General features: G+C 41.5%; 1 protein-coding gene across 3 annotated transcripts in view; it reads left to right on the top strand.

Moving 5' to 3' along the window:
* The window catches only part of LOC106578662 (transmembrane protein 108), a 91474-nt gene extending 87711 nt beyond the window's left edge, over positions 1–3763 (top strand). For 2 of the 3 annotated variants that reach the window (XM_014157711.2, XM_014157712.2), the window contains exon 5: positions 2955–3761. In XM_014157711.2, coding sequence (XP_014013186.1) covers positions 2955–3071 — 117 coding nt within the window. In that variant the 3' untranslated portion in view covers positions 3072–3761. Of the gene's footprint in view, positions 1–2175; positions 2227–2954 lie in introns of all 3 variants that reach the window. The other variant, XM_014157713.2, reaches the window with a different exon arrangement.
* The last annotated feature ends 20346 nt before the right edge of the window (positions 3764–24109 follow it).

Here is a 24109-nt window from a genome sequence, read left to right as displayed (position 1 = left end):
CTTCCTGTAGGATATGAGAAATGTTACACTTGAGGGGAAGGGCCTGTATATAATGTTATTACTAAGTTACAGTCCCCGAGTCTGGCACTCAATTGCTTTAGAGGGGACTTCTTATTTAAGTGAAAGGGTCTGTTTGTAATGTTGTTGTGAAGCCTTGATTCAGCATGGTATAATGGACATTTAGTCCAATTGATATAAGCTGTGTGATGGCATAGATTAGAGTTTAGAAATACCAAGGGATTTGATGAATATGGAACCTATATTCATACAGGCATTACAATGTTGGGCTCCTCTAAATTAGGCTCCTCAACTTGACATGAATTCAGTGATGATACAGAAAATGTAAATCAGCGAGCCAAGTATTGTTGCCAAGTAGCTAGAGTACTTTAGTAGACATGAGGTCAGCATGTGGTTACAGTGGACTATATTCCACCCTGGAATGACTGATACTCAAAAGTTTCCACACACCTACTCATTCAAGGGTTTTATTTTATACATTTTAGAATAATAGTTAAGACATCAAAACTATGAAATAACACTTATGGAATCATGTAGTAACCAAAAAAGGGTTAAACAAATCAAAATATATTTTATATTTGAGATTCTTCAAAGTAGCCACCCTTTGCCTTGATGATAGCTTTGCACACTCTTGGCATTCTCTCAACCAGCTTCATGCATTTCAATTAACAGGTGTGCCTTGTTAAAAGTTAATTTGTGGAATTTCTTTCTTTCTTAATGAGTTTGAGCCAATCAGTTGTGTTGTGACAAAGTAGGGGTGGTATACAGAAGATAGTCCTATTTATTAAAAGACCAAGTCCATATTATGGCAAGAACAGCTCAAATAAGCAAAGAGAAACAACCGTCCATCAATCCAGAAAATTTCAAGAACTTTGAAAGTTTCTTCAAGTGCAGTCGCAAAAACCAACAAGCGCTATGATGAAACTGTCTCTCATGAGGACCACCACAGGAAAGGAAGACCCAGAGTTACCTCTGCTGCAGAGGATAAGTTCATTAGAGTTACCAGCCTCAGAAATTGCAGCCCAAATAAATGCTTCACAGAGTTCAAGTAACAAACACATCTCAACATCAACTGTTCAGGGGAGACTGCATGCATCAGGCCTTCATGGTCAAATTGCTGCAAAGAAACCACTACTAAAGGACACCAATATAAAGAAGAGACTTGCTTGGGCCAAGAAACATGAGCAATGAACTTCTTTGTGAGACGCAGAGTAGGTGAATAGATGATCTCTGCATGTGTGGTTCCCACCGTGAAGCCTGGAGGAGGTGGTGTGGGGGTGCTTTGCAGGTGACACTGTCAGTGATTTATTTAGAATTCAAGGCACACTTAACCAGCATAGCTACCACAGCATTCTGCAGCGGTACTCCATCCCATCTGGTTTGCTCTTAGTGGGACTATAATTTGTTTTTCAACAGGACAATGACCCAACACACCTCCAGACTGTGTAAGGGCTATTTGACCAAGGAGAGTGATGGAGTGGTGCATCAGATGACCTGGCCTCCACAATCACGCGACCTCAACACAATTGAGATGAGTTGGGCCACAGAGTGATGGAAAAGCAGCCAACAAGTGCTCAGCATATGTGGGAACTCCTTCAAGACTGTTGGAAAAGCATTCCTCATGAAGCTGGTTAAGATAATGCCCAAGAGTGTGCAAAGCTGTCATCAAGGCAAAGGGTGGCTACTTTGAAGAATCTCAAATATAAAATATATTTTGATTTGTTTAACACTTTTTTGGTTACTACATGATTCCATATGTGTTATTTCATAGTTTTGATTTCTTCACTATTATTCTGCAATGTAGAAAATAGTACAAATAAAGAAAAACCCTTGAATGAGTAGGTGTGTCCAAACGTTTGACTGGTGCTGTATATATGTGGACTACAGTGCCATCTGCTGTAAGATTAATGGTAAACGCTAAAATGTTCCACTTCAACGAATAATTTTGGTGTAATTTTAGACCTTTAGCTTATCCTGTATTTAGTCCATCACATTTCAGTTCAATCTATTTACATATTGTTCTTGCTATGAAGCCAGTAAGTCTTATTGGCTCTCTTCTCATCTGCATACTGACCACACCTCTATTTCTGGTTTGTCCTCTTTTTTTGTTCCCTCCATCGCTTTCTCTCTCTGTCCATCTCTCCTCTGGTGGTGCAGGAGTGGATGCCGAGGCTGGAACATGTTTAGGATGCTCGTGGTGACACACAGGTGTTTTGTTGCGTCCCTGTTTTATTCCTCCTCTCACTGAAGCTGTGCCTCATCCCTTCCTCCCTCCCTCTTGTTCTTTCCTAAAGTGCCTCTAGCTTGCCGTTACCATAGGGATGAATTGTGAATAGATTTATCTCTATGGCTGTTACAGTCAATATCTATTGCTTATTTTTCCTGAATAGCCTTTTTCCAGTGCAACCTAGAATATAGTACTATATATAGTAATTTGTTTATGTTAGGGTTTGGGGTATTGCCAGTTAGAATGTACCTCTCTTTTTCTCCTCTCTTTCTGTAGGGCTCGTACTTCTGAATCACTGTGTTGTTTTTTTTTCTTCAGCTTTTTCTCCGCCACCCCCCACCCCATGTTCTGTCTTTTAGCTGAGCAACCACCACTATTTCTCGCTCCTCTTTCTCTCTCCCTCTGCTGTGTTGCGTTTTCTGCTGAGTCACCCTCCTTTGCCCTTCTTTCTTTCTTTTCTCTGTCATGGAGTCTGTTCAACTCCCGTCTCTCCTTCCCTCTATTTTTCTCTCTGTGTGTTCTCTCTGCTAGCGTAATCATTCAGCCATCTTTTGTCCTCATGAGAATGGTTTGTGTTTGCCAAGTCACAAAACACTCTGCCCTGAATCTATAGCGTGTACCTGGCATGAATCATGCCCATTTATGTGATGTAGTGTCATGCTAATGTATATGTTGTGTGTCTGTGTGCGTGCATGTGTGTGTGTTCCAGGAGCAGGAGACGTGTCTACCCCCTAACGGGGACTACAGAGGCAGCGGGGTGGTGCTGGTTAACCCTTTCTGCCAGGAGACCTTGTTCATCAACAGAGAGAAGTCCTGCGACATCTAGAGAGGAGGGACGTTGGTCTTGTGGCCATGTCCTGAAACCACCAATACAAGACTGTCAAAAATAAAAGTCTGACTTTCAAAATTAAAGTCCCCCGCCACGGCTTTCTCCCTACACTGTCATTTTTATATATGTGGTAAATCTTCAGAGACTCCCACTTTATATTGCACATTATGAATATATAGACAAGACTAAAAGAAGAGCTAATAACAGACACTATTTACTATGAGGGTGCACCCGCATATTTTTCTGATGTACATTTTCTACAAATGCTTAATTGTGATAAGGGTTTTTATGTCTTTATAAAGCACTGAGTATGTGGGATTTCCATTTTGTTACAGTGGCTTAATGGTGAGAACATTGTGGATGTGGCCACTTGAATTCTGCTTTAGAGAGAAGATATTCTGTAAGAACGTTATGTTTCATTTTCTTTTTAATCAAACCCCAAATAATTACTGAAAATCCTGTTGAACTTGAATTCTGTACCTACGAGATTTAGGGCAATGTTTGTGAGACCAGGTTTTAGTAGAAGAAATGGAGGTGTTATAATTTGAACTGCCTCTGTAGCAGGGGGACTGTCTGTCTGTGTCTCTCTCTCTTTGCCTATCTCTTTCTCTCTCTCTCTCTCTCTCTCTCTCTCTCTCTCTCTTTGCCTATCTCTCTGCCTCTTTGCCTCTCTCTGCCTCTTTGCCTCTCTCTCTCTTTGCCTCTCTCTTTCTCTTTGCCTCTCTCTCTCTCTCTCTCTCTCTCTCTCTCTCTGCCTCTCTCTTTCTCTTTGCCTCTCTCTTTCTCTCTCTCCCTTTCTCTCTCTCTCTTTGCCTATATCTCTCTCTCTCTGCCTCTTTGCCTCTCTCTTTCTCTCTGTCTCTTTGCCTCTCTCTCTCTCTGCCTCTTTGCCTCTCTCTCTCTCTCTCTCTCTCTCTCTCTCTCTCTCTCTCTCTCTATATATATATATATGTGTTATGGAGTAGATTCTGGTTTTGGCACTCAATGAGGTTTGTTTAATGTCTAACCTTTACTAAATATTTTGAGACCAAACTTATTGTAACCTCCCTCCATAAGTACAGTATTTGTCCAGGAGCGTAAACTACGTTTATTACTGTAATGTATAGATATTGAATGATATTTTATTTCATTTCTGGTTGTAGAAATGAAAAAGTCCGTAGAAATCATGACCAATGAAAATACTGAGATAATATTTTATCCTGAATATTTACTGTGAGCACATAGTGGCAGTTTAATCAAACATACGTATTTTGTTTCATTATCAAATCAATTTCAGTTTGTCACGCTTTACTTTTGCTTTGTCACATATTTATATTTGCTAAATGCTGCCTCTGTTACTGCGTCTGTTTGTCACATTGTGAAACGCTGACCTGTTAAATAATACTTCCCTGTGTTTGAAGATTTTGTTGAATTATCTTTTTGTTGAATATGTTGTCAATCTACTGGATGTATGTCGCTGCAATGGGCATGTGGTGCCATACCAGAGAAAGGGTATTTTGCTACATGTAGAATGGAGAGGAGGGGCAGTATCTATGGTCCACCGTCATGTATTTTTTGTATCGTAGCATACACTGTACTTTTTACAGCTGAGCAATAAAAGAGAAAAGCTTTTAACATTCTCTGTGTTTTACTGACTATACATTTGTTTTACTCCTTCCACTCATCAATGAAGACTGTAATGACGCTTGTTATTGTTGCATATTAACTGCGTAGTCCTCCTGAGAAATTGTTTGTGCCACTGCCAAGTGTAAACTGGGATAAAACAAATTCATATTTTTGGTCTTTTATTTTGTCAACCTTTATTTGAATTGACCATGAACGCCTGCTTGCTGACCCCAGCTAAACCATTGACTGTTCTAGAATGTTCTCTGTTCATCTATGCTGGATCTGGCAAGTGGCCATTCTATACACATGGCATCACTGTCATTGGACAAAGCCTACACTTTGCTAATGCTTATCTAGAGAGCTTCACTACTTGAAGTTCATTAATGAGCTGTCACTTTTTCCTCCCAAGCCCAACAAAAACACTTCAATATATTACAAATTCAAATACGAGATATACTAGAAAAGTATATCTTAAAAGGTGCAACATGCAGAAATCTCTCCGCCATTTCCTGGTTGCTAAAATTGTAATAGTTCACATAATTTCAGTTCATGTGACAAAACAAGCAGTCATTGTGTGGAGATTGTACCATCTCAACTGCTGTGAAATATATTTTCCATAACCAACAATATTGTATTTACAGCTATTTGAAGCTGGTGTACAAAACTAAAAGTAAAAGATGCAAAAACTAAACATAAGAATGGGAAGCATAGAAATAGCGCACATAGAACAGATCTACTGCTACTCAGACTGGCTTTCAACGAGAATGACAGATTGATAACATTTCTATGTGAACTGGTTTGGGACGTACAGCTTCAGTACGCTATACATATACTATCATTTAACCTAAACACATTTATTGAATGTGTACTTTAAATTAATTGTTTTTCAGTGTTTTAGTATAGTACAGTGAGCTCCACAAGTATTGAGACAGTGATAAATGTTTTGTTGTTTCGGCTCTGTACTCCAGCACTTTGGATTTGAAATGATGCAATGACTATGAGGTTGTATGCATTTGCTGTTTGTTTTGGTTCTTTCAGATTATTTTGTACACCATAAAAATGAATGGTAAATAATGTATTGTGACATGTTGGAGTCACTTTTATTGTAAATCAGAATATAATATGTTTCTTAACACTTACATTAATGTGAATGCTAACATGACTACGGATAATCCTGAATGAATCGTGAATAATGATGAGTGAGAAAGTTACAGACGCACAAATATCATACCCCCAAGACATACTAACCTTTCACCATTACAATAACAACAATCTGGACACAACCAAAACAGCAAACGCATCCAACAAATGTATAGTCACAAGCTTGATGTAGTCATTGCGTGCTATGAATATGGGACTAACAATGGTGGAAAAAGTACCCAACTGTCATACTTGAGTAAAAGTAAAGTTACCTTAATAGAAAATGACTCAAGTAAAAGTGAAAGTCACCCAATAAAATACTACTTGAGTAAAAGTCAAAAAGTATTTGGTTTTAAATATACTTAAGTATCAAAAGTAAATGTAATTTCTAAAATATACTTAAGTATTAAAAGTAAAAGTATAAATCATTTCAAAGTCCTTATATTAAGCAATCCAAATGGCACCATTTATTTATTTATTTGTATTTACAGATAGCCAGGGGCACACTCCAACACTCAGACATCATTTACAAATGAAGTATGTGTGTTTAGTGAGTCTGTCAGATCAGAGGTAGTAGGGATGACCAGGGATGTTCTCTTGATAAGTGAGTGAATTGGACCATGTTCCTGTCCTGCTAAGCATTCAAAATGTAACAAGTACTTTGTGGTGTCAGGAAAAATGTATGGGGTAAAAAGTACATTCTTTTCTTTAGGAATGTAGTGAAATGAAATAAAAAGTTGTCAAAAATATAAATAGTAAAGTACAGATACCCAAAAAAACTACAATACGTAAGTAGCACTTTAAAGTATCTTTACTTAAGTACTTTACAACATTGGGGACCAAATACTTAACTTTTTACTACTTTAATACACATAAGTGAATTTGTCCCAATACTTTTAGTCCCGTAAAACCGGGGCACTATGCACAAAAAGTGCTGCAATTTCGAAACCCAATATGGATTGAAATACCCTCAAATTAAAGCTGACAGTCTGCACTTTAACCTCAAAGTCATTGTATAATTTCAAAGTTCTGGAGTACAGAGCCAAAACAACAAAAAATGTGTCACTATCCCAATACTTTTGGAGCTCATTATCATTACACTTAAGCACACTATTAAAAGAGTACTTACATTTCATACGCTTCATTTGCAATATAGTACATTAATTCAAAATACACTTGTAATTGTTTTTAAGTTGAGTAAAGCATTAAAACAATCAAGCAACCCAGAAAAGTGCTAAAAATAGCCCATATTAACATGCAGCCTGAGAAACAAGGTCCATGAAGTCAATAACTTGCTTGTAACAGATGACATTCATATCTCTGAAACTCACTTAGATAATACCTTTGATGATACAGTGGTAGCAATACATGGTTATAACATCTACCGAAAAGACAGAAATGCAACAGGGGCGGGAACCACATTCCTGTAAAGCTTAGAGACGATCTAACGTTAAATACTGTTGAAGTAATATGGCTACAGGTTCATCTGCCTCACCTAAAGCCCATTCTTGTGGAAAGCTGCTATTGACCACCAAGTGCTAACAGTCAGTATCTGGATAATATGTGTGAAATGCTTGATAATGTATGTGATATCAACAGAGAAGTACATTTTCTGGGTGATTTAAATATTGACTGGCTATAATCAAGCTGCCCACTCAGGAACAACTTCAAACTGTAACCAGTGCCTGCAACCTGGATCAGGTTGTCAGTCAACCTACCAGGGTAGTTACAAACAGCACAGGAATTAAATCATCAACATGTATTGATAACATTTTTACTAACGCTGCAGATATTTGCGTTAAAGCAGTATCCAAATCCATAGGATGTAGTGGTCACAATATAATAGCCACATCTAGGAAAACCAAAGTTCCGAAGGCTGGACCTAATATAGTGTATAAGAGGTCATACAAGAAGTTTTGTAGTGATTCATATGTTGATGATGTAAAGAATATTTGCTGGTCTGTGGTGTGTAATGAGGAGCAACCAGACGCTGCACTTGACACATTTATGAAATTGCTTATTCCAGTTACTAATAAGCACGCACTCATTAAGAAAATGACCTTAAAAACTGTTAAATCCCCTTGGATTGATGAGGAATTGAAAAATTGTATGGTTGAGAGTGATGAGGCAAAAGGAATGGCAAATAAGTCTGTCAGTCCAACTGATTGGCAAACGTACTGCAAATTAAGAAATCATGTGACTAAACTAAATAAAAATAAACTAAACTATGAAACAAAGTTAAATTATATAAAGAATGATAGTAAAAAGCTTTGTGGCACCTTAAATGACATTTGAATCAGATGGCTTATTCATCACAAAGCCCACTGATACTGCCAACTACTTTAATGACTTTTTCATTGGCAAGATAAGCGAACTTAGGGATGACATGCCAGCAACAAATGCTGACACTACACATCCAAGTACATTGGACCAAATTATGAAAGACAAGCATTGTACTTTTGAATTCCGTAAAGTCAGTGTGGAAGAGGTGAAGAAATTATGGTTGTCTACGGACAATGACAAGCCACCGGGGTCTGACAATCTGGATGGAAATTTACTGAGGATAATAGCAGAACATATTACCACTCCTATTTGCCACATCTTCAATTTAAGCCTACTAGAAAGTGTGTGCCCTCAGGCCTGGAGGCAAGCTAAAGTTATTCCGCTACTCAAGAAAAGGAAAGCCCCCTTTACTGGCTAAAATACCAACCCTTAGTAAACTTCTGGAAAAAATAGTGTTTGACCAGATACAATGTTATTTCACAGTAAACAAATTGACAACAGACTTTCAGCACGCTTATAAGGAAGGACACTCAACAAACACAGCACTTACACAAATAACTGAGGAGATGATTGTGGACTACAGGAAAAAGAGGACAGAGCACACCCACATTCTCATCGACAGGGCTGCAGTGGAGCAGGTTGAGAGCTTCAAGTTCCTTGGTGTCCACATCACCAACAAACTAACATGGTCCAAGCACACCAAGACAGTCGTGAAGAGGGCACAACAAAACCTATTCCCCGTCAGGAGACTGAAAAGACTTGCCATGGGTCCTCAGATCCTCAAAAGGTTCTACAGCTGCAACATCGAGAGCATCCTGACTGGTTGCATCACTGCCTGGTAAGGCAACTGCTCGGCCTCCGACCGCAAAGCACTACAGAGAGTAGTGCGAACGGCGCAGTACATCACAGGGGCCAAGCTACCTGCCATCCAGGAGCTCTATAACAGGCGGTGTCAGAGGCTTCCCTAAAAATTGTCAAAGACTACAGCCACCCTAGTCATAGGCTGTTCTCTCTGCTACCGCACGGCAAGCAGTACCTGAGCGCCAAGTCTAGGTCCAAAAGGCTTCTAAACAGCTTCTAACCGCAAGCCATAAGACTCCTGAACATCTAATCAAATGGCTGCTACTCTCTGTTGTTATCATCTATGCATAGTCACTTTAATAACTCTACCTACATGTACATATTACCTCAACTAACCAGTGCCCCCGCGCATTGACTCTGTACCTGTACCCCCCTGTATATAGTCTCGCTATTGTTATTTTACTGCTGCTCTTTAATTACTTGTTACTTTTATTTCTTAATCTTATCTGTATTTTTTCTAAATGCATTGTTGGTTAGGGGCTCGTAAGTAAGCATTTCACTAAGGTCTACACCTGTTGTATTCGGCGCATGTGACTGATATAATTTGATTTGATTTGGCTGAGAGAAATTGATGATAAAATGATTGTGGGGGCTATCTTGTTAGACTTCAGTGCAGCTTTTGACATTATCAATCATAGTCTGCTGCTGGAAAAACATATGTGTTATGGCTTTACACCCCCTGCTATAATGTGGATAAAGAATTACCTGTCTAACAGAACACAGAGGGTGTTCTTTAATGGAAGCCTCTCCAACATAATCCAGGTAGAATAAGGGCTTCCCCAGGGCAGCTGTCTAGGGCTCTTACTTTTTTCAATCTTTACTAACAATATGCCACTGGCTTTGAGTAAAGCCAGTGTGTTTATGTATGCGGATGACTCAACACTATACACGTCATCTACTACAGGGAGAAATCCCGGAAACACTTCAAATCAAATGTTATTTGTCACATAGACATGGTTAGCAGATGTTAATGCGAGTGTAGCGAAATGCTTGTGCTTCTAGTTCTGACGATGCAGTAATAGCTAACAAGTAATCTAACAATTTCACAACAACTACCTTATACACACAAGTGTAAAGGAATTAATAAGAATATGTACATAAAAAAATATATATGAATGAGCGATGGCCGAACGGCATAGGCAAGATGCAGTAGATGGTATAGAGAACAGTATATACATTTGAGATGAGTAGTGTAGGGTATGTAAACATTATATAAAGTGGCATAGTTTAAAGTGACTAGTGATACATTTATTACATCCAATTTGTTATTATTAAAGTGGCTAGAGATTGAGTCAGTATGTTGGCAGCAGCCTCTCTATGTTAGTGATGGCTGTTTAACAGTCTGATGGACTTGAGATAAAAGCTGTTTTTCAGTCTCTTGGTCCCAGCTTTGATGCACCTGTACTGACCTCGCCTTCTGGATGATAGCGGGGTGAACAGGCAGTGGCTCGGTTGGTTGTTGTCCTTGATGATCTTTTTGGCCTTCCTGTGACATCGGGTGGTGTAGGTGTCCTGGAGAGCAGGTAGTTTGCCCCCGGTGATGCGTTGTGCAGACCTCACTACCCTCTGGAGAGCCTTACGGTTGTGGGCGGAGCAGTTGCCGTACCAGGCGGTGATACAGCCCGACAGGATGCTCTCGATTGTTCATCTGTAAAAGTTTGTGAGTGTTTTTGGTGACAAGCCGAATTTCTTCAGCCTCCTGAGGTTGAAGAGGCACTGTTGCGCCTTCTTCACCACGCTGTCTGTGTGGGTGGACCATTTCAGTTTGTCCGTGATGTGTACGCCGAGGAACTTAAAACTTTCCACCTTCTCCACTACTGTCCCGTAAATGTGGATAGAGGGGTGCACCCTCTGCTGTTTCCTGAAGTCCATGATCATCTCCTTTGTTTTGTTGACATTGAGTGTGAGGTTATTTTCCTGACACCACACTCCGAGGGCCCTCACCTCCTCCCTGTAGGCCGCCTCGTTAGTGTTGGTAATCAAGCCTACCACTGTTGTGTCATCTACAAACTTGATGATTGAGTTGGAGGCGTGCATGGCCACGCAGTCATGGGTGAACAGGGAGTACAGGAGAGGGCTGAGAACGCACCCTTGTGCGGCCCCAGTGTTGAGGATCAGCGGGGTGGAGATGTTGTTTCCAACCCTCACCACCTGGAGGCGGCACGTCAGGAAGTCCAGGACCCAGTTGCACAGGGCTGGGTCGAGACCCAGGGTCTCGAGCTTAATGACGACTTTAGAGGGTACTATGGTGTTAAATGCTGAGCTGTAGTCTATGAACAATATTCTTACATAGGTATTCCTCTTGTCCAAGTGGGTTAGGGCAGTGTGCAGTGTGATTGCGATTGCGTCGTCTGTGGACCTATTGGGGCGGTAAGCAAATTGGAGTGGGTCTAGAGTGTCAGGTAGGGTGGAGGTGATATGGTCCTTGACTAGTCTCTCAAAGCACTTCATGATGACGGAAGTAAGTGCTATGGGGCGATAGTCGTTTAGCTCAGTTACCTTAGCTTTCTTGGGAACTGGAACAATGGTGGCCCTCTTGAAGCATGTGGGAACAGCAGACTGGGATAGGGATTGGTTGAATATGTCTGTAAACACACCAGCCAGCTGGTCTGCGCATGCTCTGAGGATGCGGCTAGGGATGCTGTCTTGGCAGCCTTGCGAGGGTTAACACGTTTAAATGCTTTACTCACGTTGGCTGCGGTGAAGGAGAGCCCGCAGGTTTTGGCAGCGGGCCGTGTCGTTGGCACTGTATTGACCTCAAATCGAGCAAAGAAGTTGTTTAGTTTGTCTGGGAGCAGGACATCGTGGTCCGCGACGGGACTGGTTTTCTTTTTGTAGTCCGTGATTGACTGTAGACCTTGCCACATACCTCTCGTGTCTGAGCCATTGAATTGCAACTCTATTTTGTCTCTATACTGACGCTTAGCTTGTTTGATTGCCTTGCGGAGGGAATAGCTACACTGTTTGTATTCGGTCATGTTACCGGTCACCTTGCCCTGATTAAAAGCAGTGGTTCGTGCTTTCAGTTTTGCACGTATGCTCCCATCAATCCACGGTTTCTGGTTGGGGAAGGTTTTAATAGTTGCTGTGGGTACAACATCACCGATGCACTTGCTAATAAACTCGCTCACCGAATCAGCATATTCATCAATGTTGTTGTCCAATGCTATGCAGAACGTATCCCAGTCCACGTGACTTAACAAAGATCTGCAGTTATTTTCAGAATGGGTGGCAAGGAATAAGTTAGTCCTAAATATTTCAAAAACTAAAAGCATTGTATTTGGGACAAAACATTCACTAAACCCTAAACCTCAACTAAATCTTGTAATAAATAATGTGGAAATTGAGCCAGTTGAGATGACTAAACTGCTTGGAGTAACCCTAGATTGTAAACTGTCATGGTCAAAACATATTGATACAACTGTCACGTCCTGACCAGCAGAGGGAGTAATTGTATTATAATTTGGTCAGGACGTGGCAGAAGGGTATTTGTTTTGTATGGTTGGGGTTGTGTGTGTTATTAAAGGGGTGTTTGGTTTATGTAGTCTGGGGTTTGAGTATATGTTCTAGTGTTGGTTTTCTATGGTTTTCTAGTCTGTCTATTTCTGTGGTTTGTGTGGCTCCAGATCAGGAACAGCTGTACGTCGTTGTTCCTGATTGGGAGTCATATATTAGATGCTTGTTTTCACCTGGGAATTTTGTGAGTAGTTATCTTTAGCACTGCTGTTACTTTAGCCTGTTAAACTGTCTTTTGTCGTTCTTGGTGTTCCCTTTATTTAATAAATATTCAAGATGAGCATCCACATTCCTGCTGCGTTTTGGTCATCTTTACCCAACAACAACCGTGACAACAACAGTAGCTAAGATGGGGAGAAGAATGTCCATTATAAAGCGCTGCTCTGCCTTCTTAACAACACTATCAACAAGGCAGGTCCTACAGGCCCTAGTTTTGTCGCACCTTGACTACTGTTCAGTTGTGTGGTCAGGTGCCACAAAAAAGGACTTAGGAAAATTGCAATTGGCTCAGAACAGGGCAGCACGGCTGGCCCTCGGATGAACACAGAGAGCTAATATTAATAATATGCATGTCAATCTCTCCTGGCTGAAAGTGGAGGAGAGATTGACTTCATCACTACTTGAGGTATTGACATGTTGAATGCAACGAGCTGTCTGTCTAAACTACTGGCACACAGTTCAGACACCCATGTATACCCCACAAGACATGCCACAAGAGGTCTCTTCACAGTCCCCAAGTCCAGAAAAGACTATGGGAGGTGCACAGTACTACATAGAGCCATGACTACATGGAACTCTATTCCACATCAAGTAACTGATGCAAGCAGTAAAATTAGATTAAAAAAACACCTTATGGAACAGCGGAGACTGTGAAGCAACACAAACAGGCACAGACACATGCATATAAACACACACGATAACATACACACTATACACACACACAATTTAATACTGTAGAGATGTGGTAGTGGTGGAGTAAAGGCCTGAGAGCACACAGTGTGTTGTGTAATCTATGAATGTATTACAATGTTTAAAAATTGTATAAACTGCCTTAATTTTGCTGGACCCCAGGAAGAGTAGCTGCTGCCTTGGCAGCAGCTAATGGGGATCCATAATACATACAAAATATATTTTTTTTTAAATGAAACTCTGAGTGATCAAGTACACTTAGAAAAAAGGGTTCCAAAAGGGTTCTTCAGCTGTCCCCATAGGAGAACCCCTTTTGGTTCCAGGTAGAACACTTTTGGGTTCCATGTAGAACGCTCTGTGGGTTTGTCATGGAACCCAAAAGGGTTCTAGCTGGAACCAAAATTGGTTATTCAACAGCCGAGGAACCATTTTAGGTTCTAGATAGCACCTTATTTTCGAAGAGTTGTGGCAGACCAGGGGGTTTGGTCAAGACGTTTACACAGATTAGACACGGACAGAATTGTATTAGCTCGGTTTCAAGGGTGTTTACAAACAAAGGGAAAATAATAGGCCTCCTCTGAGATACCGTCTTCTGGGCTCCGGTGTCCTGTGGGGAACAAAACCGAGCTCCCTCCGTTATCGCTGGTACTGCACACGACTATACTGTAGTAACCTCTCTTCCCCCAGTCCCCAACCCTGTGTGCTGCCCTTCTGGCAGCTTTATGGGACTCATCCAGCTGGTGAGCAATCAGTCCCTAGATTACTCACAAACCACAATCAGCCCCAATTAGTCCTGGCTGGAGAGCCCGTTGAGACCTGGCACATTCAGTAGAGGGAGCCATCACCGCGTGATATAGACTCCATCTGTCACCGGGCCTTGATGAGTCTCCCCCACAGAGTGTATAGTTTCTGTGCCAATAATGAGTTTCAATGTACTTTCTAAATTCCTATTTAGAAGAGTGCAGAGAAAGAGAACATTTACAATATCTAAATTTCCATCCAATTGGGAACAGATTTTCGTGCAAATATTCTAAAATACGCATAAAGAAAATATGCAGATTTTCCCACCAGTGATGTGTTTCCACCAAACTGAATTGTTGTGGATAAAAATCAGTGCATGGTGCATGATGACTAGGGCACACAAAATATACTTTTTCGCTTAAATTTTCATGTACCAAATAGAAATCTAAAGTTCAATGTGTTTCCATTGCATTTAAAACCTATTTGATAGTTTTGTCACAAAAACTGTTGCGTTAAATAGCTAATGCGCCTACTCTGGTTTTGGCCAATGTGCTCCAGCCAACAGCTCACAGATACAGTGTGGGTAGGCTGTATCTGTGAGCTGATGAGATTATTATGGATAAGAAAGCTAATATTTTTATTGGTCAAACGGCAGCCAAGCACCAATCATCGGGTCACCAGAATAAGACCCTCAATATTCAAATCAAATTTTATTGGTCACATACACATGGTTAGCAGATGTTATTGCGAGTATAGCGAAATGCTTGTGCTTCTAGTTCCGACAGTGCGGCAATATCTAACAAGTAATCTAACAATTCCACAACATCTACCTAATACACACAAATCTAAGTAAAGGAATGGAATAAGAATATGTACATATAAATATATGGATGAGCAATGACAGAGCGACATAGACAAGATGTAATAGATGGTATAAAATACAGTATATACATATGAGATGAGTAATGCAAGACATGTAAACATTATTAAAGTGACATTATTAAAGTGACTAGTGATTCATTTATTAAAGTGGCCAATGATTTCAAGTCTGTATGTAGGCAGCAGCCTCTCTATGTTAGTGATGGATGTTTAATGGTCTGATGGCCTTGAGATAGAAGCTGTTTTTCAGCCTCTCGGTCCCAGCTTTGATGCACCTGTACTGACCTCGCCTTCTGGATGATAGTGGGGTGAACAGGCAGTGGCTGTGTTGGTTGTTGTCCTTGATGATCTTTTTGGCCTTCCTGTGACATTCCTGTGACATCTCCTTTGTTTTGTTGACATTGAGTGAGAGGTTCATTTCCTGACACCACACTCCGAGTGCCCTCACCTCGTCCCTATAGGCTGTCTCGTCATTGTTGGTAATCAAGCCTACTACTGTTGTGTCGTCTGCAAACTTGATGATTGAGTTGGAGGCAGTCATAGGTGAACAGGGAGCACAGGAGGGGGCTGAGCACGCACCCTTGTGGGGTCCCAGTGTTGAGGAGCCGCGAAGTGGAGGGCAAGGTTGAGACCCAGGGCCTCAAGCTTAATGATGAGCTTGGAGGGTACTATGGTGTTGAATGCTGAGCTGTAGTCAATGAACAGCATTCTTACATAGGTATTCCTCTTGTCCAGATGGGATAGGGCAATGGGCAGTGTGCAGTGCCTTCTTGGATACAGGAACAATGGTGGCCATCTTGAAGCATGTGAGGACAGCAGACTGGGAATAGGGAGAGATTGAATATGTCTGTAAACACACCAGCCAGCTGGTCTGCGCACGCTCTGAGTACGCGGCTAGGGATGCCGTCTGGGCCGGCAGCCTTGCGAGGGTTAACACATTTAAATGTCTTACTCACGTCGGCCACTGAGAAGGAGAGCCCACAGTCCGCGTCGGTGGCACTGTATTATCCTCAAAGCGGGCAAAGAAGGTGTTTAGTTTGTCTGGAAGCAAGACGTCGGTGTCCGTGACATGGCTGGTTTTATTTTTGTAGTCCGTGATTGTCTGTATACCCTGTCACAAAGGTCTCGTGTCTGAGCTGTTGAATTGCGACTCCACTTTGTCTCTATACTGACATTTTGCTTGTTTGATTGCCTTGCAGAGGGAATAACAACACTGTTTATATTCGGCCATATTCCCAGTCACCTTTCCATGGTTAAATGTGGTGGTTCACGCTTTCAGTTTTGTGCGAATGCCGACATCTATCCACGGTTTCTGGTTCGGTTAAGTTTTGTCTGTGTCATCCCCATCCTGTCCGTCTCTCTCATTGTCATTGTCTGACCCTGTCAGTTCAGTGTCCTACTCTCAATCATTATTATTGTTGGGGTCTTCTGACAGTTCAGTGTCCTGCTATTAGAGCAAACAACAGATTTTTACTGGTAAAATCATCTTCCAAAATATACAATAAAATAAACATGGACATTAAACACAAAAACAACTACTTATGTGAGAAAGTATTCAAATGAGCGCCACAGCCGCTAACTTCTACCAAATAGCCAATCTCAATTAAAGACTGATTAATGGAATCAGGTGAAAGTAAAGACAGCTTGATGATAGTTGTTTTTCATATTTCTCTATTATAATTAACATATGTTGGATTGAGAACTTGGCAACCTACCACCTCAGAATGTCCACTCCACTCTACCCTGAATCTCTGTCTCCCTCTCTGTTGTTGTTGGTATTGCTGGGGTCAAGTACTGACAGTTCAGTGGCCTGCTATCAGAGCAAACAAAAGACAATGTTCAACAACAGAGCAGTGTGTGTTAAGGGCCATTTAGGGGCCAAGCTATCCATCATTCCGAACCAGTCAGACACATACCTGATTCCACGAACCAATGTCTCAATTCAAGACTAACTTTAGCTAGTTAACTATAGCTAAGCTAACGTTACCAACAAGCCACCAAATTGGCTATACCTAGCAGTCTCAATGGATTTAAAACGTCTTCACGATCGGTGTCCCGTCCACAGGACAGTTGAGCTAATGTAGGCTAATACGATTAGCATGAGGTTGTAAGTAACAACAACATTTCCCAGGACATAGGCATATCTGATATTGGCAGAAAGCTTAAATTCTTGTTAATCTAACTGCACTGTCCAATTTACAGTAGCTATTACAGTGAAATAATACCATGTTATTGTTTGAGGAGAGTGCACAGTTTTGAACTTGAAAAGGTATTAATAAACCAATTAGACACATTTGGGCAGTCTTGATACAACATTTTGAACAGAAATGCAATGGTTCATTGGATCAGTCTAACACTTTTCCCATACACTGCTGCCATCTAGTGGCCAAAATCAACATTGCAAATGGGATTGAATAATACATTATGGCCTTTATTTGCATTTCAAAGATGTTTTCTTTTTATTATTTTTTACCAGATCTAATGTGTTATTTTCTCCTACATTCCTTTCACATTTCCACAAACTTCAAAGTGTTTCCTTTCAAATGGTTTCAAGAATATGCATATCCTTGCTTAAGGGCCTGAGCTACAGGCAGTTAGATTTGGGTATATAATTTTAGGCAAAAATTTAAAAAAAAGGGGTGGATCCTTAAGAGGTTTAAGTATGACCAATTATGCTGGGTATGTGAGGGATGAGAGCCTCAATATCCCTCATACACATGTTATATCTCCCCTTTTCTGCCGGGGTTCCTCTGGATCAGTCTAACATTATTGTTATGCATCAGCCACAAGAGCGGGAGAAAGAGCGCGCCACTTGAGTGTCAAGAGCTCCAGACATTCTACACTGCTGCGAGATGCAAACATAAACACTATCAATTGTCAATGGTCTGTTTCCAACTGTCAGCTGTCACCTGTACTGGTATGATTAAGTGATAATGCCCGAGAAGCCGGTGTTTGGCAAACTGTGCCAATATATCCTCCAAACACCGGCTTCTCGGGCATTATCACTTTTATACAACAAATTCAAATAATGATTGACATATTTTGATTAAAAACGTTATTTTGATGAATTTATTCATACTATTTCATCCTTCCACAAGATATAGTCCCGACAGAAATCTAGGGTTGCTACACAAGCCGGCTGGTCGTTCGTTCCATCAGTTCGGTTGCCAGAGACAGACAGTGAGATAATGTCTAGATGCTTTTTATAGTAGAGTTTATAAATTGCCTGGCTGGACTGATGAGACAGTGGATTACGCAGTCAGATGAAACAGATTAAATTAGCATTTTAATGTCATAGATTTAACCGATGGTAACTTGTGGAATAGACACCGGCTGGAATGCGGATTTAACCAATCAGCATTCAGGATTAAACTCACCCATTGTATAATTAAGAAATAAGGCACGAGGGGTGTGTAGTATATGGCCAATATACCACGGCTAAGGGCTGTTCTTAAGCACAACGCAACATGGAGTGCCTGCATATAGACCTTAGCCATGGTATATTGGCCATATACCACAAACCCCCGAGGTGCCTTATTGCTATTATAAACTGGTTACCAACTTAGTAATTAGAGCAGTAAAAATAAAAGTTTTGTCATACACGTGGTATACAGTCTGATATACTACGGCTGTCAGACAATCAGCATTAAGGGCTCAAACCACTCAGTTTATAATTGTAGATAACATTAGGAGGGTACGGTGGAAATAGGGAAAAAAATACTTTTGTAGATGACTATGAAGACAATTAAGAAAAATTCAACAACGAGGACAGGGATTCCTCCACAGAACTCCTTGTAAATTGGCCCAATGGCAAACAGGGGACGTTGCCAAATGTGGCCTGGATTCAGTATTTTGATTGGCAAATAGTCAACTTAGCTATATTGGACAAATTTATCAGTTGTTTATAAGTTAACAATAATTCCCTAGGTAGCTAGCTAGCTATGTTAGCGAACCTAAGCTATCAAGCTAACATTAATTAAATCAAATTGTATTAGTCACGTGTGCCGAATACAACAGGTTAGACCTTACACTGAAATGCTTACTTACGAGCCCCTAACCAGCAATGCAGTTTTAAAAAATACAGATAAGAATAAGAGATAAAAGTAACAAGTAATTAAAGAACAGCAGTGAAATAACAATAGCGAGACTGTATACAGGGGGGGTATCGATAGAGTCAATGTGCGGGGGCACCGGTTATTTGAGGTAGTATGTACATGTAGGTAGAGTTATTAAAGTGTCTATGCATAGATGACAACAGAGAGTAGCAGTGGTGTAAAGAAGGGGTGAGAGGGGGTACTGCAAATAGTTTGGGTAGCCATTTGACTAGATGTTCAGGAGTCTTATGGCTTGGGGTTAGAAGCTGTTTAGAAGCCTCTGGGACCTAGACGTGGTGCTCCGGTACTGCTTGCCGTGCAGTAGCAGAGAAAACAGTCTATGACTAGGTTGGCTGGAGTCTTTGACAATTTTTAGGGCCATCCTCTGACACCGCCTGGTATAGAGGTCCTGGATGGCAGGAAGCTTGGCCCCTGTGATGTACCGGGCCATTCGCACTACCCTCTGTAGTGCCTTGCGGTCAGAGGCCGAGCAGTTGCCATACCAGGCAGTGATGCAACCAGTCGGGATGCTCTCAATGGTGCAGCTGTAGAACCTTTTGAGGATCTGAGGACCCATGCCAAATCTTTTCAGTCTCCTGAAGGGGAATAGGTTTTGTTGTGCCCTTTTCACGACTGTCTTGGTGTGCTTGGACCATGTTAGTTTGTTGGTGATGTGGACACCAAGGAACTTGAAGCTCTCAACCTGCTCCACTACAGCCACGTCGATGAGAATGGGGGCATGCTCGGTCCTCTTTTTCTTGTAATCCACAATCATCTTCTTTGTCTTGATCACGTTGAGGTAGAGGTTGTTGTCCTGGCACCACATGGCCAGGTCTCTGACCTCCTCCCTATAGGCTGTCTCATCGTTGTTGGTGATCAGGCCTACCACTGTTGTGTCATCGGCAAATTTAATGATGGTGTTGGAGTCGTGCCTGGCCGTGCAGTCATGAATGAACAGGGAGTACAGGAAGGGCCCCGGTGTTGAGGATCAGCGTGGCGGATGTATTGTTACCTACCCTTACCACCTGGGCGTGGCCCGTCAGGAAGTCCAGGATCCAGTTGCATAGAGAAGTGTTTAGTCCCAGGGACCTTAGCTTATTGATGAGCTTTGAGGGCACTATGGTGTTGAACGCTGAGCAGTAGTCAATGAATAGCATTCTCACATAGGTGTTCCTTTTGTCCAGGTGGGAAAGGGCAGTGTGGAGTGCAATGGAGATTGCATCATCTGTGGATCTGTTGGGGCGGTATGAAAATTGGAGGGGGTCTAGGGTTTCTGGGATGATGGTGTTGATCTGAGCCATGACCAGCCTTTCAAAGCACCTCATGGCTACAGACGTGAGTGCTACGGGTCGGTAGTCGTTTAGGCAGGTTACCTTAGTGTTTTTGGGCACAGGGACTACGGTGGTCTGCTTGAAACATCTTGGTATTAGAGACTCAGACATGGAGAGGTTGAAAATGTCAGTGAAGACACTTGCCAGTTGGTCAGCGCATGCTCGCAGTACACGTCCTGGTAATCTGTCTGGCCCTGGGGCCTTGTGAATGTTGACCTGTTTAAAGGTCTTACACATCGGCTGCGGAGAGCGTGATCACACAGTCTTCCGGAACAGCTGGTGCTCTCATGTATGTTTCAGTGTTATTTGCCTCGAAGTGAGCATAGAAGTAGTTTAGCTCGTCTGGTAGGCTCGTGTCACTGGGCAGCTCTCAGCTGTGCTTCCCTTTGTAGTCTGTAATGGTTTGCAAGCCCTGCCACATCTGACGAGTGTCAGAGCCGGTGTAGTACGATTCTGTATTGACGCTTTGCCTGTTTGATGGTTCGTCAGAAGGCATAGCGGGATTTCTTCCAAGCTTCCGGGTTAGAGTCTCGCTCCTTGAAAGCGGCAGCTCTAGCCTTTAGCACAGTGCGGATGCTGCCTGTAATCCATGGCTTCTGGTTGGGATATGTTCATACAGTCACTTGAGGACAACGTCATCAATGCACTTATTGATGAAGCCAATGACTGATGTGGTGTACTCCTCAATGTCATCGGAGGAATCCCGGAACATATTCCAGTCTGTGCTAGCAAAACAGTCCTGTAGCTTAGCATCTACTTCATCTGATCACTTTTTTATTGATCTAGTCACTGGTGCTTCCTGCTTTAATTTTTGCTTGTAAGCAGGAATCAGGAGGGTAGAATTATGGTCCGATTTGCCAAATGGAGGGCGAGGGAGAGCTTTGTATGCGTCTCTGTGTGTCGAGTATAGGTGGTTCTTTTCTTTTTCCTCTGGTTGCAAATTTAACATGATGATAGAAATTTGGTAAAACGGATTTAAGTTTCCCTGCATTAAAGTCCCTGGCTACTAGGAACGCCGCCTCTGGGTGAACGTTTTCTTGTTTGCTTATGGCGGAATACAGCTCATTCAATGCTGTCTTAGTGCCAGCCTCTGATTGTGGTGGAATGTAAACAGCTACAAAGAATACAGATGTAAACTCTCTCGGTAGGTAGTATGGTCTATAGCTTATCATGAGATGCTCTACCTCACACGAGCAATAGCTCGAGACTTCCTTAGATATTGTGCACCAGCTGTTGTTTACAAAAATACATAGACCGCCGCTCCTTGTCTTACCAGATGCCGCTGTTCTATCCTGCCGGTACATCGTCTAACCAGCCAGCTGTATTTTGATTTTGTCGTCGTTCAGCCACGACTCCGTGAAGCATAAGATTTTACCGTTTTTAATGTCCTGTTGGTAGTTTAATCTTCTGCATAACTTGGCAATTTTATTGTCCAAAGATTGCACGTTTGCTAGCAGAATGGAGTGGGGGTTTATTCGATCGCCTACGAATTCTCAGAAGGCAGCCCGACCTTCGCCCCCTCTTTCTCCACCTCCTCTTCACTCGGGGCCTGTTCCCAAGGAAGCAGTGTATCCTTTGCGTCGGGCTCGTCAGAGTCGTGAAAGGAAAAAGAGGATTCTGCTAGTCCGTGTTGAGTAATCACAGTCCTGATGTCTAGAAGTTATTTTCGGTCATAAGAGACGGTAGGCGCAACATTATGTACAAAATAAGTAAAAAAATAAGTTACGAACAAAAACACACAATCAGCTGGGGGCACATAAAATGTCTGCCATCCTCTCCGGCGCCATCTTACGGTATGCAAAGTGAAGTGGTTCTGACAGCATTTTAACTACTTTGCAGATATGATACAAACAGACAATCATGTCAATAAAAAATGTCTAATTCCCAGTTTATGCTACAAAACCAACTTCATAAGAGGTTTTAAAAATAGGCTCTATTTGACTAAAAATTCCATGACGTAGAGTAAAGCATTGTTGGCAGAATAGATGGATAAAGTTCAATGCATAATTAATATAATTCACCAATACATTTCTTGGTAATCCAACCAATATTGCTATCAGGTTGTAAATCACAGCTGGCCCGGTACATTGTTTGCTGCCTCCATCTATTCGGGATGGACTGTTTCAGTTTCAATTACTCAAAACAATTGACATTACGGACTAATGTAACTAAGGCTGGGAATGTCAATACAATCAAACTAGCAAGCGCAATGAGGTGAATACGTTGCTGTCTTTTAATACCAATATGTCACTATGTTAATGTCATGGTTCAGTAGCAGGTTAGTGAACACAACAGCTAAGGTAACTAGCTATATGAGTTGATTTGACATCAAAGCAAAAATGAACTTTTCCAGATACCCTTCCCCTACCTGTGGTATGGGGGGGGGGGGGATGCATCAACGCCCTGGATATGTTTGTGGTGCACTCACTCATAACACACTGTGGGTAGTCTAGCGGTGAAGAGCGTTGGGCCAGTAACCGAAAGGTTGCTGGTTTGAATCTCTGTGCCAATTGGGTGAAAAATCTGTCGATGTGCCATTGAGCAAGGCATTAACCCTAAATTCTCCTGTAAGTTGCTCTGCTAAATGACTAAAATGTCAAAAACTGTGTGTTTTGTCTTCACGATTGATGAGGTAAGTAAATGCATGTATTATTCTCATAAATGTAACAATTAGATATTTCATTGCTTTAAACTAGCAGCTAGCTGATAAGGGAATGTATATGCTTAAAGGTAATGACAAAAAAATTCCACCCTGAAATGTAATTATGACATTATGTAACATATATAATGAATAATTAGACAAACGTAACTATTAGTAATCATTCGATTCTGTAACATGTATAATGAATTAGAATGGTAAACTTCAGTCTAATAAGGTTTGGTCGAGACAAGTAGAAATGTGTGTGTGTGTGTGACTAAGAAGATACCGAGAACAATTAAACTGTGTTTGACCTGACCTGGCTAGAACTCTGAGACACTTACGGCAAGGACAGGGAGTCCTGTCAAGGTTCCTCTAATCTCGGGGGAATGGAACTGCCAGTTTGGTAGTGATAAACAGTGGTGAGAACCATGGGGAAGGATGCATTCCACCTGCTGTTCGTGTGTATGTATGTGCGTAGGCTATCTACTGTTTGTGTGGAGGTATGTGCGTAAGTAGGGAGTGAGTTATAAAATGGATGTCTTTGTATTATGGACTTTAGAACGTTCTCGTGAATAAACTGTACAAACCTTTTGCATAAGCTGAGTCTTTGCCTAATTATTATTAAACCCAGGGTCTTACAAACCTCAGGGATTGGTCAAAGCTTATTGATTGTTAGTTATTATCATTGGGATTGAAAATTCTCGTGACACGAGCCCATCTTGATCATGTGTTGTTCCTTCTGTATTTCTAGAAGCAATCAGTCATAAAGGCAAAAATACAGATTATGGCCTTCCTTAAAATGGAGGATAAAGAAATATGTGTGCACCAGACAGGTCAAGGCTTCTTGCATGAATTTGATTCTGTTTGCTGTGATTAACTAGCTTGGCTGACATGACCCACAGCGTAGGGAGAGCTGTGACCACACTGGTCTGGAAAGGAGGCTGTTTGTTAATGCAATATTCGCTAATAAATTGTGCAACGGGGATTGGTTGGTTCTCAGTTTTTTTTCCCTCTGGGAACATATAAAATATTACA

Source organism: Salmo salar, chromosome ssa19 (assembly GCF_905237065.1).
Source record: "Salmo salar chromosome ssa19, Ssal_v3.1, whole genome shotgun sequence".
NCBI classification, from domain to species: Eukaryota; Metazoa; Chordata; class Actinopteri; order Salmoniformes; family Salmonidae; genus Salmo; species Salmo salar.
This window is presented reverse-complemented; position numbering and strand designations above follow the sequence as displayed.